The 14,222-nt window shown below is 37.3% G+C and overlaps 1 protein-coding gene across 3 annotated transcripts in view; it reads left to right on the top strand.

Moving 5' to 3' along the window:
- Positions 1-13,939, top strand: part of Gp150 (leucine-rich repeat domain-containing glycoprotein 150) — a 31,637-nt gene extending 17,698 nt beyond the window's left edge. For all 3 annotated transcript variants that reach the window (XM_076322693.1, XM_076322684.1, XM_076322676.1), the window contains exons 2-9: positions 6,310-6,659; positions 8,037-8,371; positions 9,130-9,713; positions 9,835-10,177; positions 10,372-10,737; positions 10,893-11,066; positions 11,520-11,736; positions 12,108-13,939. In XM_076322693.1, the coding sequence (XP_076178808.1) occupies positions 6,318-6,659; positions 8,037-8,371; positions 9,130-9,713; positions 9,835-10,177; positions 10,372-10,737; positions 10,893-11,066; positions 11,520-11,736; positions 12,108-12,515 (2,769 nt within the window). In that variant the 5' untranslated portion in view covers positions 6,310-6,317 and the 3' untranslated portion in view covers positions 12,516-13,939. The remainder of the gene's footprint in view (positions 1-6,309; positions 6,660-8,036; positions 8,372-9,129; positions 9,714-9,834; positions 10,178-10,371; positions 10,738-10,892; positions 11,067-11,519; positions 11,737-12,107) is intronic.
- Positions 13,940-14,222: the final 283 nt, after the last annotated feature.

Raw genomic sequence — 14,222 nt, 5'->3', positions numbered from 1 at the left:
CAACGCACGTCAACGGAATGTGTTCCAAGCGATGTAACATTGTATCGGTCAGGTGCAACTGTATCGTTTGGATTCATCGCTTCCGTGTAGTCATTTAGCCCCACCGTTTCCTTTTCCAGTTACGCAATAAAGATTTATATCGGTGGTTTCTAAACTTTTTTAGAAAGCGCAACCTCCCCTCGCCTCTTGGAAAGAAGCGGTCGGTTCGAAGCTACGCAACACAGATACACTCGTGCAATTTTAAACCCCAATGAAGGAAAGAAACGTTCGAGTTATCCGTATCTCGGTAAGACGCCTCTTCTGGAAGTGTCGACGCCCACTTTAAATACACAAACGAAACGCGCAACGATCGTATACACCGTGTTTTGCTCGAAACGATCCAACATCGATATCCGTGAATCGAACGGTTTCGTCGAACGATCGACGTTACGAGAAAACTTCTACTTCTCCTCGGAGTTCTCAAGGCCCTGAGAGTTTTTCTTTTTATTTTATCTACGTATCTACGTTTTTCACTTACGCTCGATAGTTTAATCGCGTTTATCGTTTAATCGCGTTAAGTTTGTTTACAGTTTGTTTCGTATTTCAACGAGTATTTACTTCTTCGATGAAACGTTCGATCGATTTATTCTAGCTCGAACGAACTGCAATACGTCTCGTCGTGATTCGACCTCGTTGTTCGAATATTCTCAAATTTTTAAAAAATGAAATTCTCAAATGAAGAATGAATATTCTCAAATGAAAAAAATTCGTAAAGAAATTTCTTCTCGAACTGTAGCGTCGTCGATCCTTCGTAACGAACATCCGGGAACCCGTTCTCGTCCATTGGTCGATCGTGGCACGTCTTGGACAAATTTAGCACCATTTCCATAGAACATTTGCAAAATTTTCAAAATCCTTCCGTTCAAACGTGAAGTAAAGAATGATCGTTGGTGGTTCGGACTCGAGCCAACTCGTTGCTCCGAAAAAGTGTCGTTGTTGGCATGGAACGTGGAAACGAAACACGAAAACACGACGCGAAGCATTGTGACACGGAGCGCTCGTAAACAAACCTCGACGTCTCGAAGTAGCATTCTAGCTCGTCCCGAGCGACGTTTCCGAGTTGATTTATCTATTTTCACGTCGGTCCCTTTTCAATGGTCCTCCAGCGGCCTAGGTGGGCCGGTAGACGTTACACGAAAATGCCAATCTCGAGATTTACCGATTCTATTCCGGACTGAGTGGCCCTCTTTCTTACGTGGTCCTTGTTGTCGAGCGATTTCGAATGGAAAAGGAGGAGGACCACCTGCACTATGCACCGGGGCAGGTAACTCTACCTGGTTTCTCGACCGCCGAGATTATTCGAGGGTCGAACAAAGAGCCCAGCTGGTACTCGTGCGCTCCGCGACCTAAGCCCACCTTTCATCTTTTAAAGCGGCATTCACACGTGTACCTGGCCCGATCCGGGACTCGGCTCCTTTAAACCGCATTCCATCCACGGTGGCTCCCGCTGTTTGCTATTTAGACGACGGTGCATACCACGCGCGAAACCCTCGATAACAGGGAAAAAGATTTTCCTCGGAAACGGGCACCATCGCCGCGGATTACAGACCAGACGACCCAAAGACGCGCGTCTCGGTTCCACGGGGATGGGAATAATAATTTTTTATCGTCGGAGAAAATTATTACTTCGAGCCTCGGCTCGCTGTAAACAGACCGGAGCTATTTAAATAATTTGTCGATAAAATGGTTAATTGAAAGGGACATCGATTGGATAAGACGAATCTCCCCCTCGAGAAGTAGAAAATTATTGAACACGGAGACTATTGGAATTGTTAGATATTTGAAAAATTTCCACCTTGCGTTTCGTTTACCGAGCGTTATTGAAAACTGACGAATTTTTACGTATTTGGAGAATTCTCCATCTTGTGTATTCGTTCGTTTAAATTTCAATATTTTGAAACCTCGGGTGGGGTACGATAAAATTTATTGGCGTTTCAAGTGTTTACATAGAATAAGAAGAATTTGAGGAGGGTGTTTGTTTAAATTTTCTCGAAGTTCCACACGTTGGAAGTATTTTTTGTTTGTTGATTATTTTTTCTTTCGTTACGAATAAACGTCAGTTTTACGCTATCTTGAGGAAAGTTATAGTCGACGGTGTTCGAGTAAGAGATTCACGATGAAACGCGTTTTTTCAGCGTACTAAACCAGAAGACCCCTTTAAGATAATGACAGCCGCATCGTTAACGTATTGCGCGGAACGGAATAGAATTGTTATTGGACTGATTAATTCTTATCTGGAGACATATCACAAAACGTTATTACCATGATAAATAAAGTAATTAACCTTACGGAAGATCTATTTAAAAACGTTTTATCGGTTCCGCATTACGTATCGTGCTTTAATATACAGTGTAGCGTGCATACGTATGTCCGCATTTTATTAACAATCGAGTTCACTGTTGGTCGAGGACATAAATAATTAGTATACAATAACTGGAATATAAAAAATATATTGCTCCTTATTGGAAACATTCGCGTATTGTTCTGGAACATTATTAATTTTCGTGCAACGATTGTAATAAATACGAAGGATTAAAAACGAACAATCGAAAATGATAAAGATACTCGAGCGAGTGTGTCCTTTTGACGTTTAAAGACAGAAGCTATTGTTCTTCGTCAACTTCGGTTTCAATCTCTCGTTCACAAGAATCGAGAATCAGACCTGATAAAAGCAGTCATGCGCTTAAGTTGAACTGTTTAACAAGATAATGTGAAACGTGACAGATAACGATTTTTACGAAAGAAAGAAATTTTCAACAGTACGATAAAAAACATAGGGCATATTTTCATTCGAAATAAAAGCTGTCCAAAGATCGATTGACCTCGTATTCAACGATTCGTCTGTCAAATATAAAACGTATAACCTAGAGAAGAAAATGTAATCAGATATTACGAAGTATTACGTAAACTTATTGTACTCCGAGTAACACTACACTCACTAATCAGGTTTAACTGTTTCTGTTCTTGGACCTTCGTTACTTCGTATTGCAACATACCCTCAGGACACAATACTTCGTTCTCTTACTTCGTTTCTGATCCTGATCGTTCAAGAGTACCTATCGTCTATTGAAGCACGTAGAAACGTTGCAAACAATTCTTATCTATCACTTAAATTCAGTGGGGCAATAACTTATCCTGTGATATCACGAAAGACTTCACTGTCGATGTGAAGTTCCGCGTGTATAGTTCTCGCGAGAATTTCGTATCAATCGTGCGTAGGTAATTATTTCGTTTCTGTTTCGAAAAATTCTTGGTCTTTCGGATCGAAAAGTCGAGGCGGTGTATTTTTTTTTATCATCGTCATTATTATTATTATTATTATTATTATCATCGTTAGTCAAGTGTTTGCCACTTGACGTATCTCGCAGTGACTGGAATAAATCGTAGAGTGATTGCCGATTTCAAGCGACGAAACTGGTGCAATAATTCCCGCTTTCAAGCAACAATAATTGTAACCGTCGATTAACTTGACAACGGTGTAGATGGCGACTGTTATTCGACGAAAAAAGTGAACGTGAATTGGATACACCGAAAGTGAACGAAATATAGAGCCACAGCAAGCGAGACTCGCATTACACGCACTCGATGGCCGAAACTTCAAAACGATACTACTCGCGTAACGATGCATCAACCGCTAATGCGAAATGAAAATTTGTAGATTTCTCGTCGTATCGTTATTACGAACAGATTAACGGGATTTTTTCGACGAAATTGAATCCAAACACGACCTTGCTCGATTTATTTTCAATTATAACGCTATTTCTGAAAAAAAAAAAAAACGTTTAATTAAATACACCTCGAACAAGGTCGTGTTTGGATTTATTTTAATTGGGAAAACCTCACCGATTCATTGGTAGCGGATCCGTAAAGATACAATGGGAAATATACAAAGTTTAATTTTCACTATAGGATGAAATTCGATTCTGTCGCTTGACTGAAACATTGTCACTTGAACGCAGAAATTACCCTAACCTAGATCGAACGAATACGATCGACGCGACATCTGTTCCCAATTGGAGTGTTTAATCATTTCCCTGTGTCGTTTGGACTGTATTTGTAAACAATAAGCAATAGTGTATCGATAGTTGCAGAGAAACGGTGATGAACATTTTTGCGAGTATCGAGGTTTGTACAATTATCAAGGTGATCCATCCAATACGAATTCTCGCTTCAAACAAAATCTTTATATTGTCTGTGGTTGGTACTACCAGTTACTTGCTCCTCTAATTTTACAAATTGGTTAAAATCAATTTGTTAAAAACATTTTTAAATTCCATCTTTCGATGGAACAGTGGGGCAGGATTGGAACGTTGATTGTGGATAAAAACTAAACGATCTTCTCTTGTCGGGAGAAATTTTTCGCGAATAGCGCGCAAAGGTGTACGGTGTTTAAATTTGCGCTCGAAGCAGTAGGTGATCGAGGATCGAAGCACCGAATCGGGAAGATCGAGAAGATAGAGGCTTCCCCTGGATCGATTACTCGAAGGTGCTTCCCTTTCTTGTAAAGATGCTGCACTTCCGCTTCTAAAACCGGTCGTGGTACACTCGATCCTAACTCTGAAACCGTACGCGACGAGTCTAAAAATTTATGCATCGATTTCCAGCGAAACTTTCCGCGTATAGTTTTAAATTACGATGTAAGGATGGAAAATTATACCTAGGAAAGAATCTTGTCGCGTGTTATATATAATGGAGACCGAGGTTTGAAATCGTAAACGATAATAATAGGGATAAAAAGTCATTTCTTTCCATTTATTCGACGCGCACCTATCTATTTTAAAGCAAACTTTGCAGAAAATTTCTGATTTACGAGTCCGCGAAATTACAAGTTAAATATTATTATCTGGTATCGTTTCCTATTGTCAGTTATGACCTGTTTCCAACGATAAGCAGCTTTCGAGAATGTGTACATTGGGGACCGTTTGAAATTAAAAATTACTTATCGTTAGCAGTTATCGCGTTTAAATCAAACAGCTTCATTGAAGATAGTGTTCATAGTGTTTGCGTTTTTAATTACGAAGTGTAACAATCTCTTATTGGTATGAAATATTTGAGAATATTTATTCGTGCACCAGCATCATTTCTATCGTGCACGTACGCCATTGTCGTTAAGAGTACGTAGTTATCCCTGCCTCGCTAGTTGTCGCCTTTCTGCCTCGTTAGCTACACGCATTTATCCCCACCACTTAATTGTCTCTCGTTTATTTTTACCGTTTCTCGAAACACTCAGCTTTGCCTCTAAACAGGCCTCTGTTGCTATGTTTAAAATATTAGGCAAAACGATTCGATCAATCTCAGAAATGCAAGTAATTAATGCCACATAACTTGTTGCAACAGAATAGATGACGCTATAATCGGAACTGTGGAATTATTTAAAAAACGAACGTCTATAAAAAAAAAAAAGAATTTAACACGGATATTATTATTAACACCGACAAGACCAGCTGCCAAGTACCCAAGTAATTATTCGGTGAACTTTATCGCGCCAGATTGAAAAATCTATGAAAATTCGCATTAAAAGTACAAAATGCATTGTTGGGCTATATTTAATAACAGGTGTGAAAAGCTACTATTAAAGTTCTCTGTTTGCAAGAAAGAAACGGTTAGTTATACACTCGTGTTTTACCGATCGTTTCTATGGTTTTAATGTATGCACAATTATTATTCGACGCTTTACGCATCGTTATTAAAATTGTAAATGAAAGCAGTCGAAAAAAGATAATATTCTGTGAACTGGGAGTCAAACTCGTAACTGAGGTCGCAGGGATTACCTACCCGCTTACTTGTACAATCTACGCCACGGCTACACCGATAAAAGAGGTTCGTCTCTGTATCGAATTGTTAAACCTAATGCACAGCAACAGGGACCAATAATTTACCATTCTGCGAGAGTAGTCAACGATTTGTCTTGACTATTAAACGATTAGTCAACTACAAATATACAACAGCGTTCAATATTTTCTGGAACGCTCACATTCCTCGTTAATAGTCTCCATTCGATCCCGAAGCTGCGACAATTATCGGGGCATTCCGTACTACACGTGAATATAAAATTGTTCAATCGACTCTTTTGTTTTAACTTGACTTTTTTGTCAAGTGTTAACACACTTGACATATCTTTGTATATTATTTAAAAGTATATATATATTATATATATATATATTTTATATATATATATATATTATATATATATAAATTTTTCATATATTTTTTAATTTCTAATTCTTTTAATTAGAAATTCGTTCAAATAAGGAATGTTTCTGTTTGCAGGTGACAGGATGAAGGTCCTGGCAGTGCTTCTGGTGACCGCCCTCTCGGCTGGAATCGTTTCTCCGGCTATAAATTCGTCGCCCGATCTCAATGGGATTCACGCCGCGGAATCGTCGAGTGACTTTCACGCAGCGCTAAACGCTACGCAAGAAGAGTCATATTCCACCACGCCGGCGGTAATTATACGTGCAAACGATGAAACCACCTCTCAAGCTAGCGAGAGCGTGACATCGATGTCGGACGATTACGACGATCTCTTGCTTTCGGAACACGCGAAACCCTTCTTCAGCCCTAAGAACATACTTCTACAGGAAATACGTACTTTGGACGAAGTAGCGTCCAATGACAAGGTAACAGTTTCAATTCATACCGAACGCGTGCGCTCTATTTAATAGAAGTATCTATAAATAACGTCATTTTTTTTTATAAGCAGCAAGATACGAAAATTCTGTCACTATTTATTTTTTCTGCTTTTTTTCTTGGAATAATATATATAAAGAGAGAGATTAAGATCGGAGCAGAGCCTAAACAAACTATTACAGAATTATCTAACACACTTGACATATCTTTGTTTACTATTTAAAAGTGTATATATATATATATTTTTTTTTTTTATATATATTTTTATATATATATATTTATATATATATTTTATATATATACATTTTTTATATATTTTTAAAATAATATACAAAGATATGTAAAGTGTGTTGGATAATTCTGTAATAGTTTGTTTAGGCTTAGCTCCGACCTCAATCTCTGTACATTTAATATCCAACTCAACGAACCACTCAGTTTGTTGCACATTCGAGAGATACCAATTTACCAATCTTGTTTCGAGGTTTGTTTATTGCAGAGACGATGAAAGAACCTTGCTATCGTTATGGAAAAAGAAAATTTTGTTCAGTAAATATAATTTTGCGGTTAATTTTGTTCTGTTTTTAATTCAAATCGATCGAGTTTAAATCTTTATCCAATGTTTCATCCGTGTTTCAACATAGCAGTAAAATATCTCATTTTTTTTTCTCACCTCGCGAACTCTTTTCATTTTTTGTCGAGATCCTGTTGGACGCCTTTACAATTTACATAAATCATTACCACATCGTGCATTTGATATAATAAACACGCAAGATGTACGGACGAATACGCAAAACATCGATTAAGCATATTTGTTATATTACTTCGAAGGTTTATCGTATCATCGTTTCAATGACGCAAAGAGATTGATAATTTTATGCATCGAGACATTACATTTTCAAAACACATCCGGTATGTCCAAGAGTCTTGCATTATTTCAAAGAGGGAATTACTATCGTCGAAGTTACTTTACGTATTAAGATAACGTATTTGTATTTCAAAAGTGGAACGAAAGTGAAATAAGATAATACGTTTTTTGAAACAGTATTTCAAATAAGAAAATATCCAAGTCTGTCGATAACTTGTATTTAGTATCTCTATTCTTTCAATGGCAATTCACCTTTTCTTGGCTATCACTCGTGAGCTCTATGTCGATCTGTTAAGTTGTTCGGAAAGTCATTTCGTTTTCCAAAATGGAGAATATATAATTCGATAAAATATTTATACACTCTAAAAAAAATCGTGTTTCATTTTCACCAAAAAAAAAAAGACCAAACCAAACGACTCTTCGAAAAACCCAATATAATATCGATGGTCGACTAATACGACGTAATTTTTTTTTTTTTTTTTTTAAATAATCACCGACTCAGAACGAAGTGGCGAAGACACTTAAAGCGGAAGCTCAAAGGACAAAACTGATGAATCCGACGACCAAGATGAAGTCGACAACGGTTAAGAGCAACGACGATACAACTTTCGAAGATCGCGCCATGAAGAAACTATTCGAAGCTGAGGACTTCCCCTACGAGGACGATTTAAACGAGGACGAAGAAGACGAGACCGACGGCGATGGCGACGATAATGGCGATGGTGATGGCGACGGCGAGATTGACTACCAAGAGTTCGTAGTCGATGCCCAAGTAATGACGCAGTGTCCTAATTACTGCAGATGCGCCGGGGAGTACGCAGCTGCAACAACTGCAACGTATGTTTGTAATTTTTGTCGAGAATGTTGCTCTACAACCGACACTTTCATAACAAATCGCTGATAAATTCAACACGGGAAAAAATTTAGTCCGAACAAGCATTGGTTTAAGTATAAATATAATTTAACGTAATCGTCTACGGTAAAACGTAGAACAGAATGAATGTAAATATAAAAAAGAAGAAGAAGAAGAAGGGAAAAGAAAAATGGTTAGAAGGATAATGAAAAAACAGAATGACACGAATAGGTGTACATTTAAATTAAAACGAAAGTTTCGTACAATGTTCAAAAAGTTGCAACTACACGACACGTTGGATCTAAACGTTTAAACTATTGTTGTATTACAGTTTTTCGTCGTTCCGACGAAATGGTTCCAACGTAGTTTCATTGTGAGAATCGAGTCGTGGGATGCTTGCGTTTTTCTTAGGAGTTGCACCTTTCTGTCAAGTTCTTTTTTTTTTTTGTAATTCGATTCTTTCGTCCTGAACATGATAAGGCAGGCTCAGAGGCGGGTATCTCAAATAGTCCTACTTGCTCCATTTTGTAATTAGTTACATCGTACCGTATTAGACACTCATACGTTAATATTGCTCTTACTAGGATTTTCACTTTCGATTCAGGTGTCTAGAAATGTTCAAGTATTGCTTCAAGTATGTACCAAAAAGCGAAAACAATCCAAATTTGCGCACCGTTTTAATTTTAAGAGCAAGGTATCTTTAATTTATTAAAAAATAAAAATATATTCGTTTTGTCTTCAGATGCACCAAACTCGTAGAAGAACAAGCATTCGGCGCAGGTATCGCCCATTTGCGTATCGTGAATGCCGAACAAATTCGTCTCGGGCCCCACGCGCTTCGATCGCGAGGTCTTCAGAAATTGAAGTCTCTCACGATCGCCAACACAAGAATCGTCGAGTTGAACCAAACCGCATTCGACGGCGTTCAGAACTTACTCTCCGTTAATTTAACGCGTAACGGTCTTCAAGAGATTCCTCCGAACATTTTCCAAAACAACACGCAACTGTCGCTGCTCACCATTTCGGGAAACCCGTTGAAACACACACAGGACTCGAAATCGTCGAAACACGGCCTGTTCGATATCCCGGCTGTCACCGAGTTCGACTTCTCTTCCAACGGTGTGACGAAACTGAAGCGTACAGCGTTCACGAAGATGCAGAATCTCAATTTCATTAACCTGAAGAACAACAAGCTGCGAGCGATCGACGGTGTTATCTTCAACGGGTTGGAATCACTCGAGGAAGTGGACCTTTCGAACAACTTGTTGAGCGAGATTCCCGTTGACCTATTCGATAACAACGGTGTAGAGACACTTCGTATTGCTGGTGAGATATTAACGATATCGCTCGGTTTTGAAAACGAAAAATTAAAGAACGAAACATGTGTACGTTGAAATACATTTTTTTTTTCTTTTTTTTTTGTAATAAAAATGTATTTGATTCGCAGGAAACAATTTGACCAGGCTGAGCACTATACAAGCGTCAAAATTAACGCTATTAGACGCATCCAACAACAAAATCAAAATAATAGCAAAGGATGATCTCGCTGGTATGCCTTTATTGGATCAACTGTTCATTAGCTCGAACGGTCTCAAGAGGATTCACGAGCACGCTTTCGCTAATTTCGAGCAGCTCACTTACCTCGATATCAGCGACAACAAGTTAACTTCCTTGACGGAGCATCACCTGAGAACAAATTCAAGACTGCAGACTTTGTTAATGAACGACAACCCTGATTTAAGAATCTTGCCAGTATTCAAGACGACTGGTCTCGAATACAACACTTACAAGTAATGTATTGTATTTCTTTAAAAAAAAAAGATCATGAGATTGTCTTAAGATACGAAGTAAGTGCTTGGGTACTGGCAAACTTAATTGTTTCTTCGTTAAGTTGCACGTACTTTATTTACTATACGTAGTTAGATGTATACAACGATCTGTGTACATATGTGAAAAGTTCTTCATAATTAAATATATTTTACAGCGTCTATCGTTTCGAGTGCGCAAATTGTGGCTTGCAGTACCTCGAGAAAGAAACATTGACCGCCATGCCAGCGATAACACGACTGAATCTCTCCAGAAATCGTCTAGCTGGTTTACCAAATGGGCTGCTGAGTGGTCTCTCTTCTTTGAGATCCCTCGATCTGTCTGATAACATAATTAGCTCTTTGGAGATTAACATGTTCCGCGGTGCCCATAGTTTGATAAGAATCAACCTCGCGGGTAATCTCTTGGTAAAATTACAAGTAGCACCATTCTTAATGACCCCTGGTCTTACTAAACTTGACGTAAGCAGAAACGCTTTGGAAAGGGTTTGGAGCGAGGCTAGAGTTCCGTTGACTAGTTTGAGGTGCGAAAACCATTTCTAATATATGAAAAACTTTCCTATTTCGTTCTTGACTATCAATGCGTTAAATAAACGCAATAACATTTTCCATTTATTTCCAAAGCAAGGCAAAAGCACGAAAGTGATATAACGTTGGGAAAATTTTATTATACTTTTAGATTCCTATCGGTTCGCGAAAATTATCTTCAACGAATCACGACGGAGGAATTGAGGGCAACACCAAAAATTTTCGGTCTGGATTTATCGCACAATCCTCTTAATTGCGATGACGAGTTCAATGAAGCTATACAGTGGCTCACCGATCAGGGTGTAACACCAATGGAAAGCTTGAAGTATGTATCAATTTCCAAAATGGTGTGTGGAAAATGATTAAAAGAATTATTCTTGTAAAAGGGTTTTTAATACATACATTTATCAAATGGCAATTCTTGCAAATTGTTTGTGCTTATATGCACTATTTACAATGTCTTTTGCTCATACGTAATTGGACATATATTTAGAACAATATTTATTGGATGTGTATACATGTTCATCAAAGTATATTGTTACATGTGTTGGCTGTACCAACTACCCTGCAATTGAAAATGATGCGAATGAATGTTGCCTCATCTTTAGAAATTAATCCTTAAAGATTGAGATTTGACAATATAAGGAATAGAAATACGAAGAGAACCCAATTTTTAAACTATTTAAATTACATTACTTTCTCTAGTTTAAACGCATAATGAAAAGTTAATACCTGTGTTTTTGTGAAACATTTTATAATTTTTTATAATACTTTACAGAAACGGTAATAACTATGGCAATGCCGAGCATTACCTCGATTCTGATGGTATCAGTCAGTGGACTGATTTGGCGAAAAAAGTTTGCGATGGTATTAATGATGGACCACCGGATAGAAGTATTTCACAAAAGGAAAAGAAATTGAACATCATTCTCAGCGGACTTGACATCTCCGATGAGTCCAATTCTCTTTTAAGATCCGATTTTGTAGACAATGATGTGAGTTCTCATAAATTTTTATATTATTTTAATTAACAATGAAGCAACACAAAAAGATACTTTTATTTTTGACAATATTCTCTATTGTGTAAAATGTGACAATGACTATTTTCATGGTTATAAAACTACTTTCATTGTATCACCTTCCCTTTGAAACCATACATCTTTTGTTTGTATAAAACGTTTTCTATACTTTAATTTCTATATAGTATAAACTCAAATAAACATTTCCAAGAAATAAATATCATATTGAAGAAAGCGTATCAAGGAATTTGGACAATAACTTTTATGATAGAAGTTTATAAAACATTAATTATCGTTCATCGTCACATTCATTATGAAAAGAATAACGAATATCCTCACATTTTTAGGTGTTACTTCCGTTACAAATTGACCATGGTTTGATATCCAATGAAGATCTTGAGAAAGCTTGGACAACACAAAATCAGGAGTACGAAGATTTCGTTGCTGCGGAGAACATGGAGTACCATCCTTGGTACGTCAGTGCTGTTTGGCCTGTGCTCAGCGTGATTATCATAACGATGGTAATTCTTCTATTGACGGTGAACGTTGCAATTTATTTGGCGAGACGAAAAGGCCGAGGTCCTGTCATCAGGCCACCGATGATACTTCGTCAAGGTTTGATGGACAACAAGAATTGCGGATTAGTTTACAAGCCTCTTCAAGAAGAAATCGCTACGCCGCATGTGCCGAAAAGAGGGAGCTTCTACTCCAGTAGCACTTTCCACTACGACAAGATCGTTCCAGAGAGTGTTTAAACAAAATGAGAGAAATTCTAAACAGGGTTTGATGTGGGGAAACTATTGTGTATATAGTAAATCCTCGTTATAAGATCACCAAATTCTGTTCGTTGCAAGATCATCGCCATCTCTACCAATTGGGGAGATTCTCATCGAAATCAGTGAAGCGTGAACGTATGACACGAACCGGAGCACATCAACGACTTCTTTGTAAGAAACCCATGGCTAGCATTCAAACTCCCACACTCTTAATGAAAAATACATTTTAAAAATTTCTGGTTTTATATACGTTATATAATAATCTTTATTTTCTAACTCCTACTTATAAAAGGGTTACTTCACGTAAAATCGATCATTTTTTGGACTCACAAATTGATATATTATGTAGTGTTCGCTCGTTTCTAGAGTGGAATGTGTCCTCCGTCTCATTGCGTGTGCAAGAAAATGATCGATTCAGCGTGGAATGACACAAAAGTTAACACTTTCATTGATTCCCTGATTTTAAATGGATAGAACAGAGGAAAAGTCACTGTGCTTTTCACTCGCTCTGAATTCCTTGGATTCCATCTCCTTTCTTCCTTACTTACACACACTTTTTTTACACACTGTCCTTTTCTTCGACCATTACTAACGATGAAACATAAAAGCTACTCGGCAGCTCAACGATATTGTATGAGGGAACACCAGCTCGAGCCGAACGAGGTGTGCCAATCCTGGGTGGCGATCTTACAACGAGGATTTATCGTATATATATACATATATTTTATTTGTAAAATATATATAATATACACTATAAGCATAAACTATAATATAAGACTTGTGACTTTTAATTACAGTGACTACAATGTCTCGTTCAAGCCATACAAATACAGTAATCTCTCGTTAAAACGTCGCGTTCGTCCCTTGATAAAACCTACCGAATCATCCCCACTATTGTTTATGTTCTTCAACTCGAGCATCCAACAGCTACATATTTTTATACTTCTCATTGTATCTTCATGAGAGTATTATCAATGGACTAGTGAGTTTGTCCCGTCAAAAATAAGTTCAAACACGAACTGATTTTAATTATGCCTAATTATAAAAATTTTTTAAAAATGATTCGCGCATCGTGTAAGGAAAAATATTGTTGTTAATACTTTCGCGAAGATACAATAAGAAATATAAAAATGTTTAGCTGACATTTGATACGAAAAATCGATTCCTGGAATAAATTCGTTACCGTCCCTCCCTAAAATGTTTTAAGCGGGCCCGAAAGTGTATATTTTAAAGCGGGGTTACCGTACAAGTATTTACGACTAAATACCGCATACTTATTCTTAGAATTAAGGATACTAACGTTTTGTAGTATAAGTAGTACGTTATTATGTACTATGCATTATGCTACTTGCTGTAAATAATGTATAACGTTTTAATAAAATTTTGACTATAATACATTGGTATTTATTAAATTTACTTTCTTTCAATTGTTCTCGTTTTCTACAATTAAGATTTCTTCCTAAGCTTTTAATTTGAACACATAGTTATTTCTATGAAATAATAAGACCTTTTATTATTCTCACGCGAGACAAAAAATTATTCAATTTATTTATCTTGTTAGTCAATATTTTTCACCTGGATGGAAGTGCTCGCAAATATGATCCACGTTTGAGATTTACCACAGTATTATTCGTACGATCAACGCACGATAGAACGATCGATGACGTACATTCTTAAGTAGATTGT

This window comes from Ptiloglossa arizonensis, chromosome 1, assembly GCF_051014685.1.
Source record: "Ptiloglossa arizonensis isolate GNS036 chromosome 1, iyPtiAriz1_principal, whole genome shotgun sequence".
Classification (NCBI taxonomy): domain Eukaryota; kingdom Metazoa; phylum Arthropoda; class Insecta; order Hymenoptera; family Colletidae; genus Ptiloglossa; species Ptiloglossa arizonensis.
This window is presented reverse-complemented; position numbering and strand designations above follow the sequence as displayed.